Genomic DNA, 23,762 nt, shown 5'->3' on the forward strand with positions numbered 1-23,762 from the left:
TTAAAGAAAAAAAAACACATTTTACCACATTTGGTGCATCTAAGGCATAAATTAATAAATCTAACCAACTGAAATAAATCTTAGCTTATAAAGTGACCCTTACTTTATTTTTGGACAATATGGCATACCTGATATTCATATTTTTTTCTTTTAAACAGAAAATTCTGCGCATATTGTTTAGCTTAATTTACCTTATAGTCTGAAAAATACGTTACTTTTCAAAATAAAAGCTTTTTATTTTTCTTCAACTATAGTGAGGTAAATAAAAGAGCCACATGTGGCAGACCCCTGTTTAAAACCACTGTTAACAGAACAGTTAATGTGAGGCTGAATGTAAATGTCACCATTTGTAAAATATGCAGTGTACCTATAACTTAAAAAAAATATATATATATAAATAATCCCACATATTTCACAAAAAAAATGATTATTTGAATTTCAAACTTGCCAAATATTGCATAAAAGAAGTGAATTGCACACATTAATGCTTCATCAGCAAGTTGATTTCAGAGACTTTATTGATATTTTTAGAGGAAAAACTCCCCTTTCACTTCTCGAGTGTAGAAAAACCAACATTTGTCCCTCAAATTTAAATTCCTCAGTGCTTAAGTGTAAACAACAGGACAGGTGGGTGGGTTGAAGTGCTGCAGTACTCACAGGTCGCTGGCTGTGGAAGAGTTGCGGGACATGGCTTTGGGTGACAGGTCGAAGTCTGAGTCAGAGCGGTAAAGGAAAGACTCGCGGCGCTGACTGTGGGGGAAGTTTCCCTGAAGAACCAGACCCGAGCCGGGGCTAGTCTGAGAGTCCAGTGGACTGCGACCCACCGGCAGGCCATTCTCCACGTCAAAGCTGCAGAGAGACAGACCACAGCTTACACATACTGCACTTTCTATACATTTAAAATATAAATCACTTTGATATTTTCAAACTTCTTTTTTAAATTTGTCACAACATAAAAAGAACAAAATATCTCACAAAATAAGGACAAAAACTGTTAGTTGATAGTATTAAGATATTTTAAAGTAAAGTATTTTAAGGTTTTTTCTAATTTTTGTATTAATATTTATATTAACAAATCTAAAAGAGAAACACTGTGAAAATAATTTGTAAAATGGGCAAAGTAAAGAATTTCTCTTAATTTCCGTCTTTTCTTTGTTGGACAAACTAAAAAGATTGTCAGAAACGACACACTCGGTCCCTAAACGACCCGCGAGTCAGTACTAGCTGACGGCAGAACCGGTGACCCAGTAGTTACCGGCTCTTCACCAGTAATCAAACACATACGCACTTCTTTCCCTTTACTATCTCGATTTGACGTCAACACAGAGAGCGTTGCATCAGCACCGCTAGCATCCATAACTCCAGCGCCACTTTAGCTATCTGCCTGAAACACACGTCAACTATGACCCATTTAATGCATGAGCAGTCAGGGGAGTTATATCAGAGATTTCAAGTCAAAGCTGGGTCCAATTTAAGCTATGTGAGCGGACAATTTCTGATACAAAAATAAATTAAAGCATCAAATTTCTTAACCCCTCGATGCCCACGTTGATTTCAATTAAAAAAAAAAATAATTTTGGATATGAAGTGACTTAAAGTTAGAGTCCCGTCAGTTGTCGTGCATCTAGGTGTGTGGAATTTATTTTCTGCATTCAACCGATCCTCTGGGAGAGCGTTGAGCTGCAGATACAGCCACGCTCAGGAAGCATGAGGTGGAATGCTGAATGTCAAGCAGTTTGATGCTTTTTTGCATCAATAGTCATCAAGTGTTGAACATCTAACCAAGAAAAAGTCACCCAGTAAATTTTCTTTTTCAACAAAGCACAGGTTTTAGTTTATAAATATTTAATGATGCCAACACATATTTACAAAATGTGTGTTTTCTAAAAACATGGTCAGAATAGAGGATCATTTCTGCTATTTGAGCTTTAGTCAAGGATGCATGGAGTTATTGATCAGAGTAAAGCTTCAATTATCTAATTTGATTGTGCAAAGAACCCCAAAACACATCATTATACTTCAATTAAAGTTCCTCAGAATATGTTTTCATATTTTTTAATTCCTGATAATGCAGTAACATTCAGATGTTTTCTATTCTGATGCCTTCTTGTTTATGATGGCTGCCCCCACACACCTTCTCAGATCATATCGATAGAAAAACAGAGCGCCAAGGTTGCCTCTCTGGTCTATTTTTAGCTCTGCCTCCAGGGCTCCACCAATAATAGTGCCAGATAAATGGAAGATGGCTATTATACAACTGATGCTGAATGAAGCAGAACCCGGGGTGGGGAGGCGCAAGGACGAACGGATCTGGCACAGTGATGCGTTCCACTCCTCACACCTGATTGGTGCAGCGTGGTTGGGGGGGGAGGTGCTGCTGGAGCAGGTTCTACCTCGGCAGTGACAACCCTGCTGCACCCGCACACTTCACTCAACCCCCCCTCCCCAGCTCGGAGTAGCTGGATGTGACGCGGCTCCATCAGAGGACCCCGGTGACGTCGGGCGCTATAAATAGATCTGGCTGACAGGAAAGGGGGGAACCGGCTCACTTGTGACAGCGCTGACGTAGATAACCCCCCCTCCCCACTGCACACACATCCACCTTTTAATGGAGGACGTCGAAATGCTCTTTAAATATTCATTTTTAGATTTGGAAAAAAGAATCTATTTTTAAGCTTTAGTCTGAACAGTTCAGCCTTTTTAATCAGCGTGTTATGCAGCGTGCAGACGCTCTAAGGTTTGTTCTTACTCCTGCAGATTTATTAAACCTTAACCAGCATATTGATGCAAACACAAAACAAAACCAATTTGGCTCCAAATTTAGCTTAAATCCATAAAATATTTTTTCTTTTTCCATAGAAGATCTCTGGTACGGATTTGCCACTCTATCAACAAAACAATAAATGAATGAAAAAAAAAGGTTAAAAATAAACATTTAAAGGACAGATTTCAACATATGTATTTTTAAATTGAAGCCTAAAGGCTTTGAATTTTAAATTTTCCAAAAATAGGTCAATATTTGACTCCGATGGTAATAAACTGGGAAGCATGTCGCTGCAAATACGGTTTTAAAATGTCTAATTATGAAGAAGAGAAGCCGAGTTCCTAAATGATCACCCGATGTCATTCATTTGCACAAGAATCCAAAGCTTTTATAATTACACAGAATGATCTTTCAGCAATTAACCTCCTAACTGTGATCACATCCGTCTGCACAACCAGGGGGAAATTAAATTGAGGTGTAATAGCATTTCACTGGATATTAAGTAATGACATTTAGAGACAAGGAAGCCCTTGGCTCTAAAAACACTTCAAAAAGCATCTTCAAGTCACAATTTACTAATTTTTTAGGTCTAGCAAAGCATAGATGACCACACAGTCGGGTCTTTTTGTAAGGCTTCAAGCAAACAGGCTTCTAAAGGTGTGAGAGCACCAACTAGTGGAAAATATGAGGTACTACAGTAATGTAAATTATGTCCATAGTAACTATGCTTCAATTGTCAACAAAATTTTATCATAAAAAATATAATTTTTATGTGTTATAATATATAAATGCCTTTTTTTAATAAAATATAATACGTTTTGATGCAAAAAAGGGTACATTGTTTTTTTAATCCTGTTGGGATGAAATTCTCACCAACAAAAGAATTGCATGTGATCGCTGAGGAAAAAGTTTTTCATTATTTTAACAAATGTGATATACTTATTATTTGTAATTGGAACGGAGAGACTGAGAGGGCAGGCGGCTGCTTCGCCTAAAACATACATACTGGTGTGACCTTGGCCTCCCTCTTGCATTGTTCTCTATGACGTACGTCACCCCGCTCCTTTTCTCTCGAGCTGTTTAAGAAACTTTCACACAAACATATCCCTTTACACCCACATCCTCGCCTCGGCTTTTGTTCCCAGGATGTTTACACCGAAAGTCTGAACCATTTAAAAAAAAAAAAAGAAAAGAAAATGTATCTATACATATATTATGTGTGTAAATACTTGTATTTCAAAATAAGATTATTAATTCACAATGAGATAGTTTTCTTTTTCAGATTTCATTTATAAAATAAAGTCATTTATGAGGCATTTTCACAAACTGTTTCTGCTCCCCGTCTCTAGAACAGTATTTGTGATGTTTCATGGGAAATTTAAGCAACTTTCTTCTATGTATGAGAGCGAACCGAAAAAAACCCCATCAAGGCCAGATGTTATTTGATGGGCCGATGACAGCGACAGCAGATCAGAGGTCAAAACGCAGACGCACACCCACACATGCTCCCTCCTGTTTTCTTTCCTCGTAGCGTGGGAATTGGCTGAGGCCACTGAAACATCACACCAGTTATACAAGGAGGCAAGGGGTGAAGTGGGAAACGCTGCAGGAGGCGCTTTATGATGTTTGTGTGTGTGGATGGGTCAGGGGGCAACTTCAAGATAAAGCTGCCACACTAAAACTTAAAAAAAAGGTTTGTAAAAGTGCAAGAGTAACGTCACAAACAAAAACACAAAAACTGAAGTTCTATATCATCAGAGTTCATGAAGTGAAGAACTTTTGTTTGCCTGTTCGGTCTCAAAGAGCCGCTTCTTCCCTGCATCCCCGCCAAACAGAGCTTTCCTTTCACTGTCCGCGTGTGCGCTCAGAATCATACGCTCGGTGTGTGCGAATGTTATCACGACTCCACAAAAGAGGAAGCCGGCCAGAGGGGGTGGGTGAAAAAACAAGCAGGAAGGTCGTTTTACGCAGACCTAAACACGTGAATTGTATAGAAAGACGTCAAAGTTCAAACTGTTTTCTCTGCATGCCTGAAGCTCCGTCGTCTGCAAGTCTGGTTGACCTTTGTTTAAGTGTATTTTAGCAATTCCGAAGGAAAAATGTCACTTTTTCCTTTGGAATTTTGAAAATACAAGTTATTAGCATAAAACATTCTTGGTCACAATGAATCTATAAATTCCTGCTCAATCTGTAAACTTTTAAAGTGTTAACTAAACTGATAAAGTAACAATTCCTTAAAGTTAAATTTAGGTAATTTTCTACGGAATCAGTTCAAAATTATTTCAGAGCACTTTATAAAAGAAAAAGGTCACATAAAGGAAATGAATGCATTTAATATGATATGTTTCTATGTCCTTGTATTTATGCAGACTGAAAATTATGCATGAAATTAAATTAAAATCTATATACCATGCAAAAACAAAGACATTACTAATCCCTTTTTAAAAGGAATTTCCATATTGTCATTAATTGATTTTATTTTAGGTCATAAACAGCTTTTTGCTTATAAAAATATGTATTTTTGTAACATTTCTGGCATTTAAAAAGCACCAAACAATTTAAAAAGCAGAATGTCACTTACATATATATATTTTTAAGTACAAAATGTAATGTTAATTTTCCTAACAGCTACAATAAGCTCCAACCCGATCCTTATATAAAAGAGTATTTTTCCTTAACCAAACATCAGAAATAAAGAGACACATTTCTCCCTCATTACTGCAAACATGTGCAGTCTTCTTTAACAAAACTAGAGAAACACAGAGGCTCATTCAGAAGAAACATTAAGACCAGGAATAGATGCAACATCCACAACAGTGAGTGTGAAGTTTCATTAATTCCACTGTCGTCTGCAAACGAATTTCCTGAAACCGTGAAGTCTGTAAAGTCCAGGCGGAACAATTTCCATGGGGCTTCAAACATGCAGACAGTCTGCTGTGGAGTCATCCAAACTTTCACTGGCGTTAATCTAAGCACTAAAACAGCTCAGTGAAATGAATTTCCAAGCGGTTCCAGTGCGTCAGATGTACTGATGTGAAGCATACGACTGCTGGACTGTGAAGAGGTGGAAATCCATTCTGCAGAATGTGTGTTTTCTGACGGTGACCTGCCACATATCAAGTCTGATTTTTTAATGTAGAACAGATTCTGATGTGGAGCTGAAAGGCTAGCTTGAAATAGGGAATTTAAAGTCTCACTCCAATCATCTTTTAATGTAAAAGCATGGTCTTTTAGTTATGATTGTGCTGTTTTTTAGCAACATTTTTAAAAACTGTGTGGTTTCCTAAGACACAGTTTCTGCTAGGGCTGGGTTGATGATATCAGTTAATATATTCGAATCAGTCTAAGCGAAATAGATCAATAATCAATCCATAAAAGTACAGATTGATCAAGCACATAAAGCTAAAGCCCACTAGCTTGATGCTAATGCATAATGGAATTTCCCATAGGACGGCTAATGCTAACGCTCAGTCAACCTAAACATAATTGCTGACTAAATGAACATTTTATAAACTCACAGGCAGTAATTTTCCAAACTCTTATAAGGAAACTGCAGAATATCAGAAATTAGCCTCTGAATTTCCCTCATTTCCCATCATCCCTTTGGTTACGTTTTCTCCTGTTAGCTAACCGCCCCACACAACCTCAAGCTAACATTACGGTTCCAACAAAAATGGCGAGTAATATCAAAGCCGTACAGTTTTGAGCCACATATCAGCTTGGACGAGGAAAATGAAGCTGTATTTAGATCTATTTGTCTGCGAGTGGATGCATCAGAATGGAGATGAGCAGGGAACTAGTGGTCCGCCAACTGTAGCTCCTAAATCATTAAAAAAAAAAGTATTATCTACTCCTGATTCACAACAATTTGAATAACGAAATGCAATTTTAAGCCTAATTTTCTCTATATATGTTCTAAAAAATGCCAAAGAAAATGAGGAAAATTTGCTCAATCCTTTCAAAAGAGAGATGTGTTACATAGCTCCACTGTTCTGACCTTAAACTTGATTAACAACTTAGAGAAAACAAGGCAGACATTCCTTATTCTACATCAGCGTCTGGTTTTGTAAATCCTCCACAGACTGTTTTACAGACACACACTGAGGAAAGCCCTCCAGGAAAAAGAAGAAGTTGTCATAGCTGCACAGGAACGGACCAATTTCACATTCGAGTCTATGTATTTGAACGATGTGTTAGTAAGGCGCTAGCTTAGGGTACAAAGAATGGTTTTTCTCTCTTCTTCCACCAGAAGCTGTGGTTTTCTGTCCAAACAGAGCAAACACTGTGCCTGATATCAACACCTGATCACACAGCAGCTCATCTAAATATAGCTGAGAGGAGGAGAGACAGTTGAGGCCCATTAAACCAGCTGCTGGATTTATTATTTTTCAGACATATGACCTATAGGCAGAGGAAAACCAGAATTCTGATTCTCCTGCTCCTTTCCTTTCCGACATGTTATTGTTGGTATTCATAAACTTTGTTTTTTAAATATTAAGCAAAATTTGCCCAATAGGAAATAAATAAGAAAGTCTTAAAATAAAAAAAAATTAAGTAAACAAGACTTTAAATATATTGATGGACTATGTTTTCATCTTTTATAGCAATTTTCAAAAAAATTGCAGTTTACCTAATATTTTAGCAATATGCTAACGTTTTTGACTAATTTAGTTTACTAAGGAATTTTTAGGCTATTTTGGAGCTTAGCTAGTTTATAAGAAATTTGCTAGCTTTTTTTTGCCTAATTTGGCATTTACTGGCGTCTTTTTAATGCTAATTTGGAGTTTAGCTAATATTTTACATGCTAACATTTTTGGCTAATTTGTTATCTACTGACGTTTTTATTAGCTAAATTATACATTAGTTTCTATTTTAGCAACAGGCTAACGTTTGTGACTAATTTAGTTATTGAGGATTTTTAGGCTATTTTGGAGTTTAGCTAGTATTTAAGCAATTAGCTTTGGCTAATTTGGTACCTACTAAGTTTTTTAGGGTAATTTGGAGTTGAACTCATATTTAAACAACACATTTAATATTTTTGCAAAATTGACATGAATTAGGAATTAGTTTTAAGCAATTTTACTAGAAATTTTTCAAAAATTTAGGTCAACTTCTGTGCTTTTTCATAGTTGTTTAACAAAAATTTCCAGTCTTTTAGCAAATTTAATACTATGCTAATAACTTTTGCATTTTTAGCAATTAAAGTAAATTGCGTCACCATTTTCCACAACATTCAACAAAAAGCATTAACACTGGCATGATCACAGGTAAAGCAAATTTTTTTCTAGTTTTTATCACAAACAATCAAAAATTTAAATATATATATGGATTTTAAATTAAATGAGGTAAACGTTAAGCAAAATTTAAATACATAAGGTATCAGCTCTCGGACGTGACAGGATGAACATGAAAAGGCTACAATTTTGGAGCTTAAAGGTTGATTCACTCCTCAGGACGCATATTGATCTGATCTGCAGCAACAAGCTATGTCCACCCATCCCAGCAGAAATCCATAAGGCGGCTGATCAGCATTAACATCATTAGAAACTGGTTAGAAACCGCAACCACCCAGGGCCACACAGACACACACAGACGCACACAGGCAGTGTGCGATTACAGTCCCAGCAGTGGAGATCTAGATTTGGGTCCACCATCGATCTGAAAATCAAACAACCTTATATCACACTGGTACACAACTTGACAGGCTGGTTCAGAGCGCCAACACACACTCGTACGCACACACGCGGGGACAATCTTTGCCCAGCAACAAGCCATGCTGAGAATGCTCCTTTAATCAAGTTTATCCAGCACTAAGTGGCGCCTCTCGGTATACAGTTACCGAGCTTGATGGCGAGGCAGGAGCGTGTCACTTCCTCCTCCAATTAGCCGAGGAGCAGCCAATCAAGCCGCTGATTGTCAGCGGGAAACAACAAGATGGGGACAGCAGGGGGCGTCTTAATCGCTTTTCTGGGACTTTTTTTTATTTTTATGTCAGGACCTGATATAAACTCAACATTATTTTTATCCATAGTGAACACAAAATCTTTAGCATACTGTAACCTTTGAACCGTTAACAGGATCAATGTTATTTCAGTAGATTTTGAAGGAGAAAAGCGGCTCACGCCGCTTTTCTCCTTCAAAATCTACTGAAATAACATTGATCGTGTTTACGATTAAAAAATTACAGTAAATCAAACAACACAAACACTGGAGCTCTGGTGTTAAATATCCTTAAAACTCAAACAATTCATGGATCTCATTCTCTCACAAAAGGGAAAAATCAGCTAAAGTAGAATAAAAAAAAAATCAATCACATAACTAGTTATTAAGGACCTTTTAAAAGCAGGAGCAACCAAACTGCTAGACAGAAAATAAAATATGAATAAAATCATGAAACAGTTAAGTACAAAAAAGAGAAAAAAACAATGCAATAAAGCAATGAAATAATAAAAAGCTAGCCCACTAGATTCCTCACTGGAGTTAAAATCCTGAGTAAAAACGAGTTTTTAAAATAAGTAAGGGAACTGCAAATGTGAATGACTTAGCTATTAATTTAACGTTTAGAAGGTTAGAAGTTGAAAGACTTGAGAATATTTGGATATTTTACATGCATTCAAAGATAGAAAAGCAATGCAAACTATCAAAGATGAGACCTGACAAATTAGTTTGCCGGTTTGGAGCCAATTTTAGGAAATTTTACAATATTATTCCTAAAAAAACGAATCAAAATTCCATCCATCAGACCCCAGAACTTTCCTACCTGATCTCCAGCTGTGGAGGCGGAGCCCTGACGTGTATTTAGGTGATAAAGTTCACCTTTTGCAAACGTCTCAGCGCCGGGCCTCATGTGGACGCCTTGTTTCCTCGTTCATTAAAAGTTTTTGTCTATTCCCGAGAGAAACTATAACAGGGAAGCCTCTTTTGCTGATGGTTTGAGTCTCAGAGATCCCAGGATGACATTCTGTGATATTCCACACAGACACAGAAACAATCACTTGTCCACTGACGCAACTTCATCACTGCAAAGTCCATCGACCGGCTTCCAGATCCACAATTATTCCAGCCCAGTGCTCTGCTGGCTGTACTTTTGCTTTTGCATCAAATCATAGACTGTAACACAAAGTATCCCACTGAACACACACAAAAAAGAGGACACTGACTGAGCTTTTGGATTGTGTGGATTGTCTGATGGGACATGTTTGTTGTAGGAATGGGGAGAAATGGGGTTTAGAGCAGAGGCGCTCTGCGGTTCAGCTGGTTGACACGTCAACTCTGGATTTGGAAATGATTTGGGAGCAAGTCCAGGAAACAGCAATTGTCACGTCAATATTTCCTGTCAGTCCTCATCCTGGATCAAAAATGCAAACTGAGAGGCGGAATGATGGACGAAATCAAATCTGGTAATAAAAAAAAAAACAAATGTTGACAATCTCCTCAAGTTTGGATAAAGGATCTTAAACTGGAAAGATGCTCCAGATCAGCTCGAGTGACTCTAAAACTGAGCAAACAGTGGAGAAGAACATCAGGAAATGGGACTTCAAAGGTTAGACAGCAGAAGTAAGTGGATGCCCAAACACGAGCTAAAAGGAGCCGTTCACAAATGAAGCCTTTTTATTTTCAGCTCAATACATAGTTAACGACACATGAGGTCAAATGAGCCGTGTTCGACCGCAAAAGCAGAGCGGGAAAGTTGTGGAGCCAGTCGGAACAGCTGATGGGTTCAAGAGAGTCCAAATCCGACTGTCTTTATACTCGAGACGATCCACGAATCATAATTCTGTTTTAGCAAGGAGATCGTCCTGACCGAGGAGATTGATTGATTTTTTTTTTTTATTTTAAAATATTTGATGAGCAGCAGCATCAAATGTGTAAATGGGTCAGTTGAAGCTGGACTGAAAAGGAGGTAAAATCAATCAGGGCTGCTACAGTAGAAACTGATAAAGCTCCAAATAAACGTGACTCTCCTTTTCTTTTTTTTACATTGTACTGCAGCAACCTGTCAGCCATACTTCTGACTTCATGCAGAGTGAAATCCTCGCCGTTCGCTCGGTGTTGACCAGAGCGGGGGCCCACAGGCCTGACGAAACAGCTGCGACTCCACCAAAGGTCAGTTTCCATTTCTGAGAGCAGATAACCGCTCTGGTCACACTGTTAAAAAGATGCTCCGCTATTGAAAACATGTTTAATTCAAAGAAGCACTTTAACTGTAAAGAAGCAGATTCTAAAGGACATTTTTAATATATTTATTATTAAATATAATTTTTTTTTAAATTGTCCTATAGTTCTAACAAACGGAAAATTGTTTTGATGCTTGTAAAAATAATCTTAAAAAAATGCTTTATCAGTTGATTCCTAGATTTGATCATTTATTATAGACTTTATAGCAAAAACTATTTTGATTTCATGTTCAAACCTATTCATGCAATAACCATTAAAATAGGAGACATGAAAAACTGTTTTTAATCATCTCTCTCACAATTACATTTTTTTTGTGAGTTAAAAGTATAAAAAAATATGCATTAATTGTAGATTTTTTACTTTTGCAGAGACATGTTTGAATTCATTTTTTTAAATTAACATCTAAAGAAAGAAGAAAATGCAAAATTCTTTAATATTAATTTAATTGAATATTGAAAAATGTAATTATAAATAATAATTAATAATTTAATTGAATAATAAATTGAATACAGTGATTTTCTGGCATCCAAAGAGTTAAAATGAAACCAACAGACTGAACCTTCACATCTGAGATAAAATACCAGTCAAATATTTAAACACAAACTGTAATATTCTGTTGGCAGAGAATATTTCACAAACACAAAGTAGTATTTAACAAAAAAAAAAAAAAACTAAAATCTTTCTGAATTCACCTGAAGAAGAAGAGAGGACCGCACAGCTCCGCTTTAATGCCAACTCTAACACAATATACTTCTTATTTCAGCAATTTTTCTAACTTTTTACTTTTCTGGAGGCGTAAATTATCTTTTGTGATTAAACCCACAAACACTAATAGAAAGATGTTGCAACTCAACTTGTTTTTTGTGGGGGACCTTTGTTATAAATACACAAATCCTTCAGAATAAAACTTCAGTTGTCATTATTACAAACAAGGCAGGTCCAAAAGGAAATAACACAACAGAAAAAGCTACTTCCTCTTCTTTTTTTGAATAAATAAATTGTTAATAAGGTCATAAAAAAGTGTTTCTACCACCACAAATGAGAGATTAATTATACTATTAGTGTTAAATTAATCATTTAAAAATGTGATAAAATGAAAATATCAACAATAAAGCATCAGATATAAAATAATTCAACATTTCACAGTGTCCTCTGCAGAGATATTGTTTCTAAAACCCTATTCTTTGCAGGGTTCCTAAACAGCGTATGTGCAGGATAACAGAGTTCAGTGATAGTAAGTGAATGGCAAAGCCACTAATGAAACGATTCCACGTAAAACTCAATCTCACACGGAAGGAATCAAATTTATGAGGTAAAGTGAGCATTAGACCTCATGAGCAGAGCTGAGGATTCAGCCTCTGCCCGCCACAGTCCGACTGCATCATTACACGCGGTTGAACCAATAAACACGCAGAGTTGGCATTCATTAGCACTTTGTCTTTGAAGCTTTTTTTAATGGTGCGTTGACATTATAAAGCCACTTTGATCGCTTTCCACTGATGCCGTCATTACTCTCTAGAAGGTCAACTGCAGAATTAGTATTTCCTTGGGTGACTCTTAAAGACGCAGACAGCTCCGTGTACACACATCTGGTCAGAACCAACAGTCACCATTCCAGCAGCATGAGGAAATTACATCCACCATGTGTTTCTAATATTGTGTCAAAACTCGTCATTGCCTAACAGTAAATCAGCATAAAAAATGACAATTTCTTTCTGTTCGTTTGGTCTCTACAAGTGAAGAGCACAGATTACTTAGAGAGCCATTCGGGTCGATTTCTCGCCAGCCAAAACCCAGTAGGAGCCACAAAGTCTAAGATACTGATTTATATTTATGTTTTTGCTGCTGACATGATACATTTAAATACTGACTTCCTTTCAAAATAAAAGACATCCTACACCAGGGGGCTGTAACCTGCGGCTCAAGAGCCACGTCTGGCTCTTCTACCCTTCCACTGAGGCTCTCTGGTTAAAGAAAAATACAAAGCATTTAGTCCTAAAAGTAACTGTAACTGTCAAGTAATCAAAAAAAGAAAAAAGTAAAATAACTTCTCATTATGTGAGCCTCCAAATCACTCTAAAACTAAACATTTGCCCCATAGTTAAACAGACACAGTTAATTAGCTCTGTTTTAATTTTAGATAGTTAGATTTATGAATTTCTGGTTAAGAAGCACCACAAATGTTTAAAAATAAAAGTTTTTTTATTAGACTACCCACCCCTAAATTTTCTGCATTGAGATGATCCTATGTGACACAGGAAGTCTTTTATTTTGAAAGGAAGTCTTGTGAACTTCTGTTAAAAGTTATAAATTGTTTCATATTTTGGGAAAAAAAGATATTTTCTCTTAAAATTTGCTTTTATTCATGCCTAAAAATAATAGTTTATTTATATTTCTCACAGAAATAACAATAACATAGATACAAAGTCTTATTTTTCTAAAGGATGTGTGGCAGCTGGGTTGTGGTCAGTGAGAAATTGACCCAAATTCAGGTTTGTCCTACACCATTGGATCATGTCAATGCAGCAAATGAAGAGTAAAGTGTTTATTTGACACTCTCTGGAGCATTTCAGCCACAAATTGATAAATATAACCAGCAAAACTAAATCAGAACTAATTAAGAGATCCCTACCATATATTAAAACCATAAGGCAGACTATAAATCCTTGAATTTGTTCAAAAATAGAAAATCTGCTTTATAATGTAGAGGATTATAACTTAATTTAAATCTTAGATTTAAATCTGGTTCGGCTTACTGACAATAAATTGATTTTCTGTGATAAATGAAGCTCAAAATGAAGTCCAAATATGTCAAAATAACATTGATAAACTACAAAAGACAGATGGAGCTATGAATGATTCATACAGTCATTCAACTGTTTTTGAGTGAGTTGAATAAAGTTTAATTTATTTAAAAAAACGTTTCAATTTGAACCAAAGAGCCCCAATGGAGGAGTAAAAGAGCCACATGTGGCTCCGGAGCCACAGGTTGCAGACCCCTGGAATAGATAAATAAAAAAAGAAAGTGAACCACCTGTAGAGCATCTTTAACAAAGAAATTATGATCTCATCATCTAAATGCAGGATTTTTGCAAAAAAAAAAAAAAAGACACCTGAAGGTAAAGTGGCCATGACTAAAACCATTCATACTTGTTCTAATGAATATCACTGAAAGAAAAGTGGATTCTAAAGACCCTGATTCACTCATTCATAGTCCATCTGACTCAGTTACGGTAACAGAGCTGCCCTCATCCAAACAGATGTTTTTCTGTAAGGCTGAGCTCCGAGGAAGACTTTTTTAGACACTCTTCTATTCTATATCAGGAAAAAAAGTTTTTTTTTGTGATGTGATTTACAACTGTTAACACAATCAAGTCTTTCCAGTAGATTTTGAAGGAAAAAAGCGGCGTGAGCCGCTTTTTTCCTTCAAAATCTACTGGAAGGACGTTGATTGTTGAAAAGTTACAGTATGTTAAAGATTTTGTGTGATGGTTTTTACGGAAAATAGATTTCAAGTTTATTATAAATTACTGGCCTTCAAAATAAAAGAAAGATTATTTATGTCAAATATTCCAGATCTAAGAGATTACAAGTTATCAATAACATATTTGGTTAATTGTGAGTATTTTAAATATAAATTCTGCAATGTCAGCATGTAGATTAAAGCAACAGCTGTCCTACCGCCTGCGTTTCTGAACAATGTCAATTGGCCGGTTGACAGCACACGGTGACCCGCAAATATTCCCACTCCGGACTTTGAAGCAGCGATCCTGGAACGAGGGGGCCAGATACACACAGTTATCCGGCAAGCTCATGTCTGGGCTGAAGTGGATCTCCCCTCCGCTTTGGTTTAATTGTCCTCTCGTAGCACTTCTGCTCCTGGGCTCCTCCACGTTCTGTTCTCTCCCCTCACGCGGCAGCATGTTTCCACCGCCTCGCAGACAGATGGAGGGAAGCCTTCTGCTGTGTGCTTTAGTGGCATGACTCCAGTCCAAAGTGAGGAAAAGGGGGGGAAGAAAGCCAAAAAAATGGTGGGCTTCTTTAAAGAATCATTTCCTCGCCAAACATGAGGCGGTTTCATGTGGCGAAACAGAAAGCAAAAAGGGGTGGCTTTTAAATCCACGCAGGAGTTCAGAACTCTCCCTCTTCTTTGAAGACGTACTCCTCCCTCCCCTTCTCCCCCTTTCCTCCCTCCCTCCCTCCGTCGCCGAGTCTTCCCACTCCGGGCTTTGAAACATATGTGCCCTGCATGTGGATTACAAGAAAAGAGGTGAGGGGGCTTTCATTTTTGCATTTTTGGGGGGATAAATGCGTTTGTGTGTGCACAAAAGGCCTGTATTTTTGGTGCACGCGTGCAGAAGAGGCAAACTATTTGCAGGCTCAACAAACTTGAAAGTTGAATCAAAGTTCGGAGCTGCCAGGTCTATTTTCTTCTATCTAAATATAAACATAAAGCATGGGCGACAAATTATCAGGCCGTGCTTTCAGAGCTGCATCATGCACTTTACTGTTATATAACAACTTATCTTTACTGCAACATTCATTTGTTTGCGTTGGAAGTCAAGATTTGATGTACGAGCACGACACTCCCAAGTATTTGATCATTTTCATACTATCGTCATATTTAATTATAACACCCCAGTGGTGGAGCTAGAACTTTCTATATGGAGGGGGGCAGAAGACTTTGGGAGGGTGGCAAATGAGAACGAGAGTGAATGGCCACAAATGAAAGGGTCAAAGATTTTATTATTATTGATATTAAAACAGTAGTTATTCTATCTGAGGCTCTATTAAAAAATAGATTTTTATTTATTAAGTCCCACTCATTGATATATATTACTGGATTGTAAATCACGTGACGTACGACGTGACAGACGTGCCCCACTACTTTGCAATGAGTTTTTTCGAGAGAAGAACGGAGGAGGTCCAAATACAGTAAGTACGCAAAGAACCTCAATGTTTTGCAATTAACTGCAAAAAAAACACAACAACAAAATAATCCGAATTATCACAGGATAGTGATCGTATCTTATTAGAGAGAAATCAAGCTGGGAAGCGTGAAGTTTGAGCTAAAGTGGGTGCTAGCAACACGCGGGTAGCATGCTAGCTTGGTTCATCGATGTATGTTTTTATTAATTTTTGATATTTTAAAACATGATGTTAATCACACATACATACCAGCACAAAATATGCGGCCCTTGCTGTACTAGCAATGTAGCACGTAGCTACTTTAAGAGACTAAATGTTGTTGTCGGTCGCACTTTTTTTTTGGGGGGGGGTGTAAGAAGTGAAAGTGAGTCAGCACATAATTTTTGAAATACGCCAGTGTCGAGCTTCTTTCTTGGTCGCAAGGACCGGAGAAAGCCTAGCTAAAAAAATACAGCGCTAACGCTAGCTTTTTGCTCGTTAGGAGAGGAGTTGTGGCCTAAAAGTTTAACACCATTTACAGCTATTATCACTGTGTTTTGAATCCTAACAAGTTAGCAGGTGTATCTGATGTTTTCATCCATGTTCTTAAATTCAAAAATGTTTCTTGTATCAGCTAAAGATGCCAGCTGGAGCCTTATTCTTAAAGTATAATGAAATCGTCTATTTAAACATAATTTTTGAATCCAGTTGAGATGTATTTACCATGTATGTAATCCAAAAATAATAATAATTGTAGTTTCATTTGAAAATGTGGTAAAGGGCGTTTTTTTGTAGCACTTTGAGGTGTTTTTAATAGGTAAATGGCGCTCCCGATTCATCAAAAATTTGAAAAAACAAATACTCAGAAATGCAACTTTAATTTTCTCCATGTTCTGAAATCATGAGAAAAATGCTACAAAACATGTTAAAAACATGCAAAAAAAAACACAATTTTCATAATATTGACTCAAAACTTTCAAATTTCCCCCCTTGCCCTGCTATAGCCGCTATAGCTCTGCCGCTGACTCACACTCCAGATGAAGTCTGAACTTTAGTTTGCTCAAATTCCAGCAGAGGAGGGCCACAGAACAGATGGACTTATTGGACCTGAAGGCGTCACACAAGCGGCAGGCTCACCACTGTCAACATCGCAGGCAAATATTTATCTTTTAAAACACTGGGCAGGAGGTTGAGCTGGAAGTGTCAGCAGGCACACTGCAGAAAATGTTGGCAAAAGATCTGTCAGGAGGATGTAGTGGAAGTAAATGCTCTCTAGAGAAGTTTTCCTCTAAATCTACAGCATTCCAGTACAGCCTGGAATCTTCCCATACATGTGAAACAGAATGACCTGAAAACAGCAGCTCATTTGTGTAATGTGTATGACAGTCTTACATAAGATTCTGATTAAATCGGATTTCTGCTCGGCGATGCTCTTATGCTTTTGATTTATTTTATAATCACATATTTTTGAATTAACTGGCTGAAACACAAAACTATCTTCTCGTGTTCCTTAACTGGCACTAACTAAGATGAATGTTAGAGCTGGTTTTAAACTGTAGCATTAGTTGTTCTAAAAAAGAACATTTGACATTATCAGCAACATCATAAAACAAAAAATAAACTAAAAACTTCCAGCTTGTTAGACAGTAACTCCAAACTGCACGGTGTCCTGACCGCATTTATGAGAGGTCTCTATTGCATCACCCGCCTGGACCTTCTAAACCAGGACGGACTGGCAAAAAGCCCACATTCTATTCCACTTATAAACAAGATGCTGCTGATTCACTTAGTGGTTTTCACCTTATTGAGACCAGTAAACACTTGATTACTTGCAGTAAAAGTTGCTTGAAAAAACGATACTAGACTGCAAAATGAGGAGGAAATATGGAACAAAAAGCTCAAATATTGGATTAGAACAGGGGGCTACAACCTTTAGCACGAAAAGAACCATTTTGGTCAGTTTATTACTGGCAAAAACCAGTAAAAGAGTCACAAATTCCCACTTCACTTTTTAAAAAGATAAAGTTTTATTTGTGGTTTCGAGGCCAATAACCCATTTATTTCTAAAATGTTGCTTTAAAACATTTACAACAATAGAATCATACCAGGGTTATTACTTTCTATGCATACAGATTTTTAATTTCTTTCACTTTTAGGGCTGAGTATCGCCGATTCCTGAATCCATTTGATTCAGATTTTTTATTATTATTTTGATCCACTCAATTCTATTTTGAGTTTAGACATTTAGAGGTATTTGTTTAGAAATACATTAATAATCTATATATATGTTTTGAAGATATTCATATTAACCTGATTCAAATCAATGTAATATTTATTAGTGAAATAATAATGATATTGTTAATACCATACAGTGTTACATGGATTCTCAAACGTAGAACCTAAAAACAATTGTTCTGCCTCTTCTGGAGGGCGTTTAAAGTTTGGCCACTAGGTGGCGATCACGCTATAGAATTACACTTTATTCCAGAAGAAGAAGAAAGTATGAACAAAAACAGTGTTTTAGACCACAAATGGTTACTTTAAAAAACATATTTCTTTAATAGAGTTTGGAAAATTCATGCCTTTAATTTTATAAAGATGCTCATTTAGTCAGCAGTTTACGTTTAGGTCACCAAGTGTTAGCATTAGCAGTGCTATGGGAAATTCTATTATACGTTAGCATCAAGCTAGCAGACTTTAGCTTAATGTGTTTGATCAATCTCTACTTTTATTGATCTATTATTGATCTGTTAAGCTTAAATCGATTCAGATTTTATCAAACCAACCCTGCTTTTGACACCAGCATGTACAAGTTCCTTTCAAAATAAATGTCCTTAATAAGATGCATTAAAAAGATAAATCCAAGTCAAACATGGTAGTTTGTTTTATCCCCTATATTATCAAATATAAGCATGACCGCATTGGTGATTGTTTTTTATCTATACATGTAGATGCAATACTTTTGCCTCAGAACAGCAACTGTTATGCAGCAGAAGATAACAATATGTGCTTTAAGGTTATTCTAAAAACCACAAAATCTGATCAAATAAAACTAATTAACCAAACTATTATAAAACAATTATTATTCAATTATTTGAATTTTGTCTTCGAAGCCTGAGAGCCACAATGGAAGGTTGTGGCTGCAGAGCTACAGGTTGCAGACCCCTGACTTAGAGGAATATGTGCAACAATAGTTGTCATAATTAAAGCATGCCATAATCATGAACTGACTAAAATGCACCACAGGATACCTGTCGGTCAGGAATGCATGCTTTTTTTCTATTCACAAATCTCCCATTGCTTTAGGTTTATTAATGACCACAATGAATGTGATCCCCTTTACTTGACCAATTAAAAAAGAAGTACAACGTGACGTAAAATCTGAATATTTTCAAAGAAGGTTTTACTCTAGAAAACAAATGTAAACTCTTCTCAAAGTAAGTCCAAACAGTTTCCTAGTTGGCAAAATGGAAAGTTTTTTGCATGAATATCAGAGTTCTGCTTGCACTAATACTTTCCACGGTCCATGTGCAACATGTTTGCTGGATCTCAAAGCAGATGCTCGTTTAAAGATCTGCTGACAATGAGGCGTTTGTGAGGCTGCGATGTAATCAAATCCAAGCAGCCAAATGACTTCTGCAGCCCAGCTGGCTTCTGGCTCCTATGACAGCATTACTTCTGCTGATGAGAATAAGCTGTGAGGGAGGAGTGTCATAAGTGCATGTGTGTCTGTAAGCAGGGGGGAGACGTGAGAGTCGTGTCGACTAACACGGCCTTTCAAAGTAAAATGTCACGCAATAGTCTGGTTGTTATCAAGTCTTTTTCAGCTTCAGACTTAATTTTTCCAATAGATTTGGACAATAAATGTTTCAGAATTTCTAGATTTTCCTGTAAACACCAGCTTGACCTTATTCATTCAGTTAGCGTGACTGACTGTACAGCAGATGTCGCTCTTTGCCTGAAAATGGCCTCCACATGCAACAGGCAAACACATCTACAAAATATAAACAACCAAATTAGGAGAATTATAAGAAAAAAAAACACAAAAAATATTAATATTTAGTGCATGCAAAAACAGTTGAAATGTCTTTTAAACCTTTCATGGATTTGCTTTTCCTTTTCCTACAGAAAACTAAAAAAAAAATCTTTCATGGACTCACACAACCTCAGAGTTAGTTTTCCAAAGCTCATAAAAAAAGGCAAAACCTTATTTGGCAATGTGCCTCAGTTACCTACGGCCGCTCGCCGCTTGCTGGAACAATCAATATGGATTTTGGACGGGTGGGGATTGCAGGTTGTGGGGTTTGTGTTTGTGTGCATATACAATAAACAAGCAGCACGTGTGGCACGCACGTGCTGCATGCAGCCAGGCTGGCGGGGGCTATTCCCAGTTCGGGTGTTTTATTTTGGGGGTCTGTTGTGTTATTGTAACCCAACATTGCAACCTCCACCCTCCGCCTTGTATGGATGAACTGGGCAGTAAGACAGATTGCTGAAGGGGAAATGGATTACAAGATGGATATTTTTTATATGAAGACACCACCTTAAAGATGTAGAAACAGCACAAACATATATATATATATATAGTATATATATATATATAGTATATATATACATATCATTTTTACAGACAAATGAGATCCAAACTGTCATTTCCACTACTCCTAATTGAAAACATCAGGTAATGTCGTGCGCTTGTAAAACTGCAGCAACAGGGCTCTACTCACAGAGTACATGTCTCTTTTTACTTGAAGGTGTAGTATTTACTTGTACCGGGGTTGACATGTAACATTAGATGATGAGTCAACTTTTGACTAAGCAGAACTGTGAAGACGGACTCCCAAGATAGTTTCACTTTTGCGTTCGAGGACAAGAACATGCACAAGCATGAAAAATACACAAAGCGTACAACATGTACAAATAATTAATGTGTTTGCATCACTATGTAAATGCAGGGGCAATACGAAGGCAAAGTGAGATTATAATCAGTAAGACATGTAGGTTCCTCCTTTTGATGTTAGCTAAACACCAAATTTCTGCTAAAAAACAAGATATTCTCAAACCATAAGGGATTGTTTTCATGATAAAGGTAAGTCTGTTTTTTAGATGTTTAAAGGGAAACAGTGATTTGGTAATCCGCAATCATCTAAAGGAAGTTTTGTGCCTTAATAAAAGTGTTTTATAAATTTTCTAAAAAACAGGAAGTGGCTAAATTTCACAAACAAAACTGGTTTCCTGTGAAAATTGTTGAGTAAAGCACAAGTTGTTAAAAAAAAAAAAAAAAAAAAAAAAAAGTCTGAAAAGGGAGGAAACTCGTACCATGTGAACCAGCGTGGCCTTTCACACTAATCACAGGCACTCACTATGATTACATATCTCCCAGAATGATGAAATACTCGTGTCAGCTCCTCTTATGCAGTATGGTCGAACAAGATAATCCTGCTTAATACTTTTCATCCAAGCGTAATACATCTGGCTAATAAATATCAATATCCAAGCAAAAATGGCATCAAAACTGAAAACAACAAAACATTTTATTAAAGTTACCTGTTTGACTAATTAAGGATCTGTGAAATTATTATTTGACACTTTAAAAATAATCTTAAACCAAAACTGCTGTTAAAGAAATTGTGGTTTTACTGTGGAGGTGGGGGAAAAAACTAATTTATTTCCTACTTCTGCATTGCTGTCAAAGAGCAAAGCATTCATAGAAGCTTGTTTATTTTGGGGTCATGAACTGGATCCTCATGCGGGTTATTTTCTCAGTTTTGCTCTAAACGGTGTTTATTTCCATCACTCACTTAGCCTACATCTCTCCAAATAAATTAATAATTAAAAATAAATAAAGAAAAATCTATTTTTTTACAGATAAACACTGCTCTGTTAGCAACATAGTGAAGCTATCAGGGCTTCCGGAGTCTTGAGTCCTTCATTCACTCACAGAAAAAGCGGGAAAATCTAGAAGATGCAAAGCTCGGTAACGTACCCCAAACAGGAATGCCTCCGGCCATGTCCAAAACCAGTCGCTGCCCCTTTCCTCATCAGTCGGACCTCCTTGTTCATTTTCTTCACAGTTTTTGACTCACAGTTGAGAAGAAAACCAGCTCCCCATCTGATTGAGCATCTTACGAAATTCCATGAACTTTATGGCAATGTTATTTTTAAGGCATGAACCATCTCATGGCTCGAATGGGAAGCCGCGTCTCAGATAACTTAAAACAAAATGAAAAATCCAGGCCAAAGGCAAAAACCAAACAGATAGAATCAAAAAGAAAAGTAGATCTGATCAATCTTTAGTGCCTGCATATGAAGGAAAACCACTTTGTCAGAAGGATTCTTCATGCAAGCCCCAACAAGGTTTGTAAGAGAGGAGACTATGGTCTCCAGAAAAAAAGGGATCTACTACAACCGAAGACTAAGCAATGGTTAAAAATTATTTAAAAAAAATATTCCAAAAAACAAAACGACTGCCGTCCGCTGAGGATCTTCAGTAAAAGGATTCCAAACTTGAGAAGACAAACTGTTTTCTAGACCGATTAGTTGGTGCGCCTCACTGTCAGTCTCTCACTCACGCTAGTTAGCAGGAAAGGGGAAGAGTTGAGCCGCTGCTGAAAGCAGTGGCACGGCGGAGCGGCGTCAGTGAAGACTGACCTCTTCCTCTGGCAGCATGCATGCCTGCAGAGTCCCCGGAGGTCGACGTGAGAGCAGAGGACAGCAGACCATGCGCTTGGAAGCTGTCAGGGAGTCTGACTTGTCGAGAATATCCGATTGCAAAACAAATGCACTCGCCGTCAAAGCTGTCCAGTTTTTTCAAGTCTGACCTTTAGCTAACCTAAGAAAACTACAGATCATTGGAGGGCTGACACCTTATAAACCTTGAAATAGTACAAAAAATAAAATAAAGTGTAGACAGCTACATGGAAACCTCTTCCCCAACTCCTCAAAAAGATATATGGCTCCACTGTTTGGCTTGAGGGTGTTTTTGAGCCTGGCAGAGCTTGCTTGAGTCAGTCATCATGGACATGTGAGATCAATGAGGCGCCTCACCTGATACCCTCCTTCTGCCTGCTCGCAGCTACAGGATAGTGTTAGAGCTGCTGGTAGTCAGGGGGACAAGGGGAAGGGGAAGAGTAGCACATACAGTCTGGCAACTAATTAAACTCTATATTTGTCATTCGGAAAAATAAAAGCTACGTGTGGGTCCAATAAAGCTTTTTGCTTGACTATAGATTTCACAGATCAACAAATATTGAAATGATAAAAAAAAAATAAAAAAATTCTATGGATTATCAATATATACATGTATATACATTTACATTTATTCACAGACACACACGTGTGTGTAAAAGTACATGTGTATATATATATATATATATATACATGTATTCATATAATTATAAACATATACTACTATACATATAAATCCATATACCAATATACATATAAATCCATATATATATATATATATATATATATATATATATATATATATATACATATATATATAAATACATACACACACACACACACACACATATATATATATATATATAAATATAAATATATAGTATATATATATACATATATATAAATACATACACACACATATTTATATATATATATAAATATAATACATATATATATGTAAGTATGCATGTATAAATGTGTGTATGTATATATATATTGGCATATATGTAGAGGCATATATGTATAGACTGTCAATGTTAATGCATGCAATTATTTTTAAAAAATTAACGCTTTAATGTTTATTAGCGCATTTTAACTCACTTCGCGAAGCAACTGTCTTCCGCTTAATTTATGATAATGCACACTTCAACAAGCATTATCCCACTTATCCCACAGTCACTCACAAAAGAAATAAATATTCCATTGATTTTTAGTGCTTTTTTCT

At 36.7% G+C, this 23,762-nt stretch overlaps 1 protein-coding gene across 5 annotated transcripts in view; it reads right to left on the reverse strand.

Moving 5' to 3' along the window:
• pde4cb (phosphodiesterase 4C, cAMP-specific b) overlaps positions 1-23,762 on the reverse strand; it is a 111,527-nt gene that overhangs the window by 21,188 nt on the left and 66,577 nt on the right. For 2 of the 5 annotated variants that reach the window (XM_024278507.2, XM_036211536.1), the window contains one exon: positions 658-849. In XM_024278507.2, coding sequence (XP_024134275.1) covers positions 658-849 — 192 coding nt within the window. Of the gene's footprint in view, positions 1-657; positions 850-14,623; positions 15,126-21,836; positions 23,052-23,762 lie in introns of those variants that run through there. The other 3 variants (XM_024278509.2, XM_024278506.2, XM_024278508.2) reach the window with 3 other exon arrangements.

The sequence above is a fragment of the Oryzias melastigma genome, linkage group LG4 (assembly GCF_002922805.2).
Source record: "Oryzias melastigma strain HK-1 linkage group LG4, ASM292280v2, whole genome shotgun sequence".
NCBI lineage: Eukaryota > Metazoa > Chordata > Actinopteri > Beloniformes > Adrianichthyidae > Oryzias > Oryzias melastigma.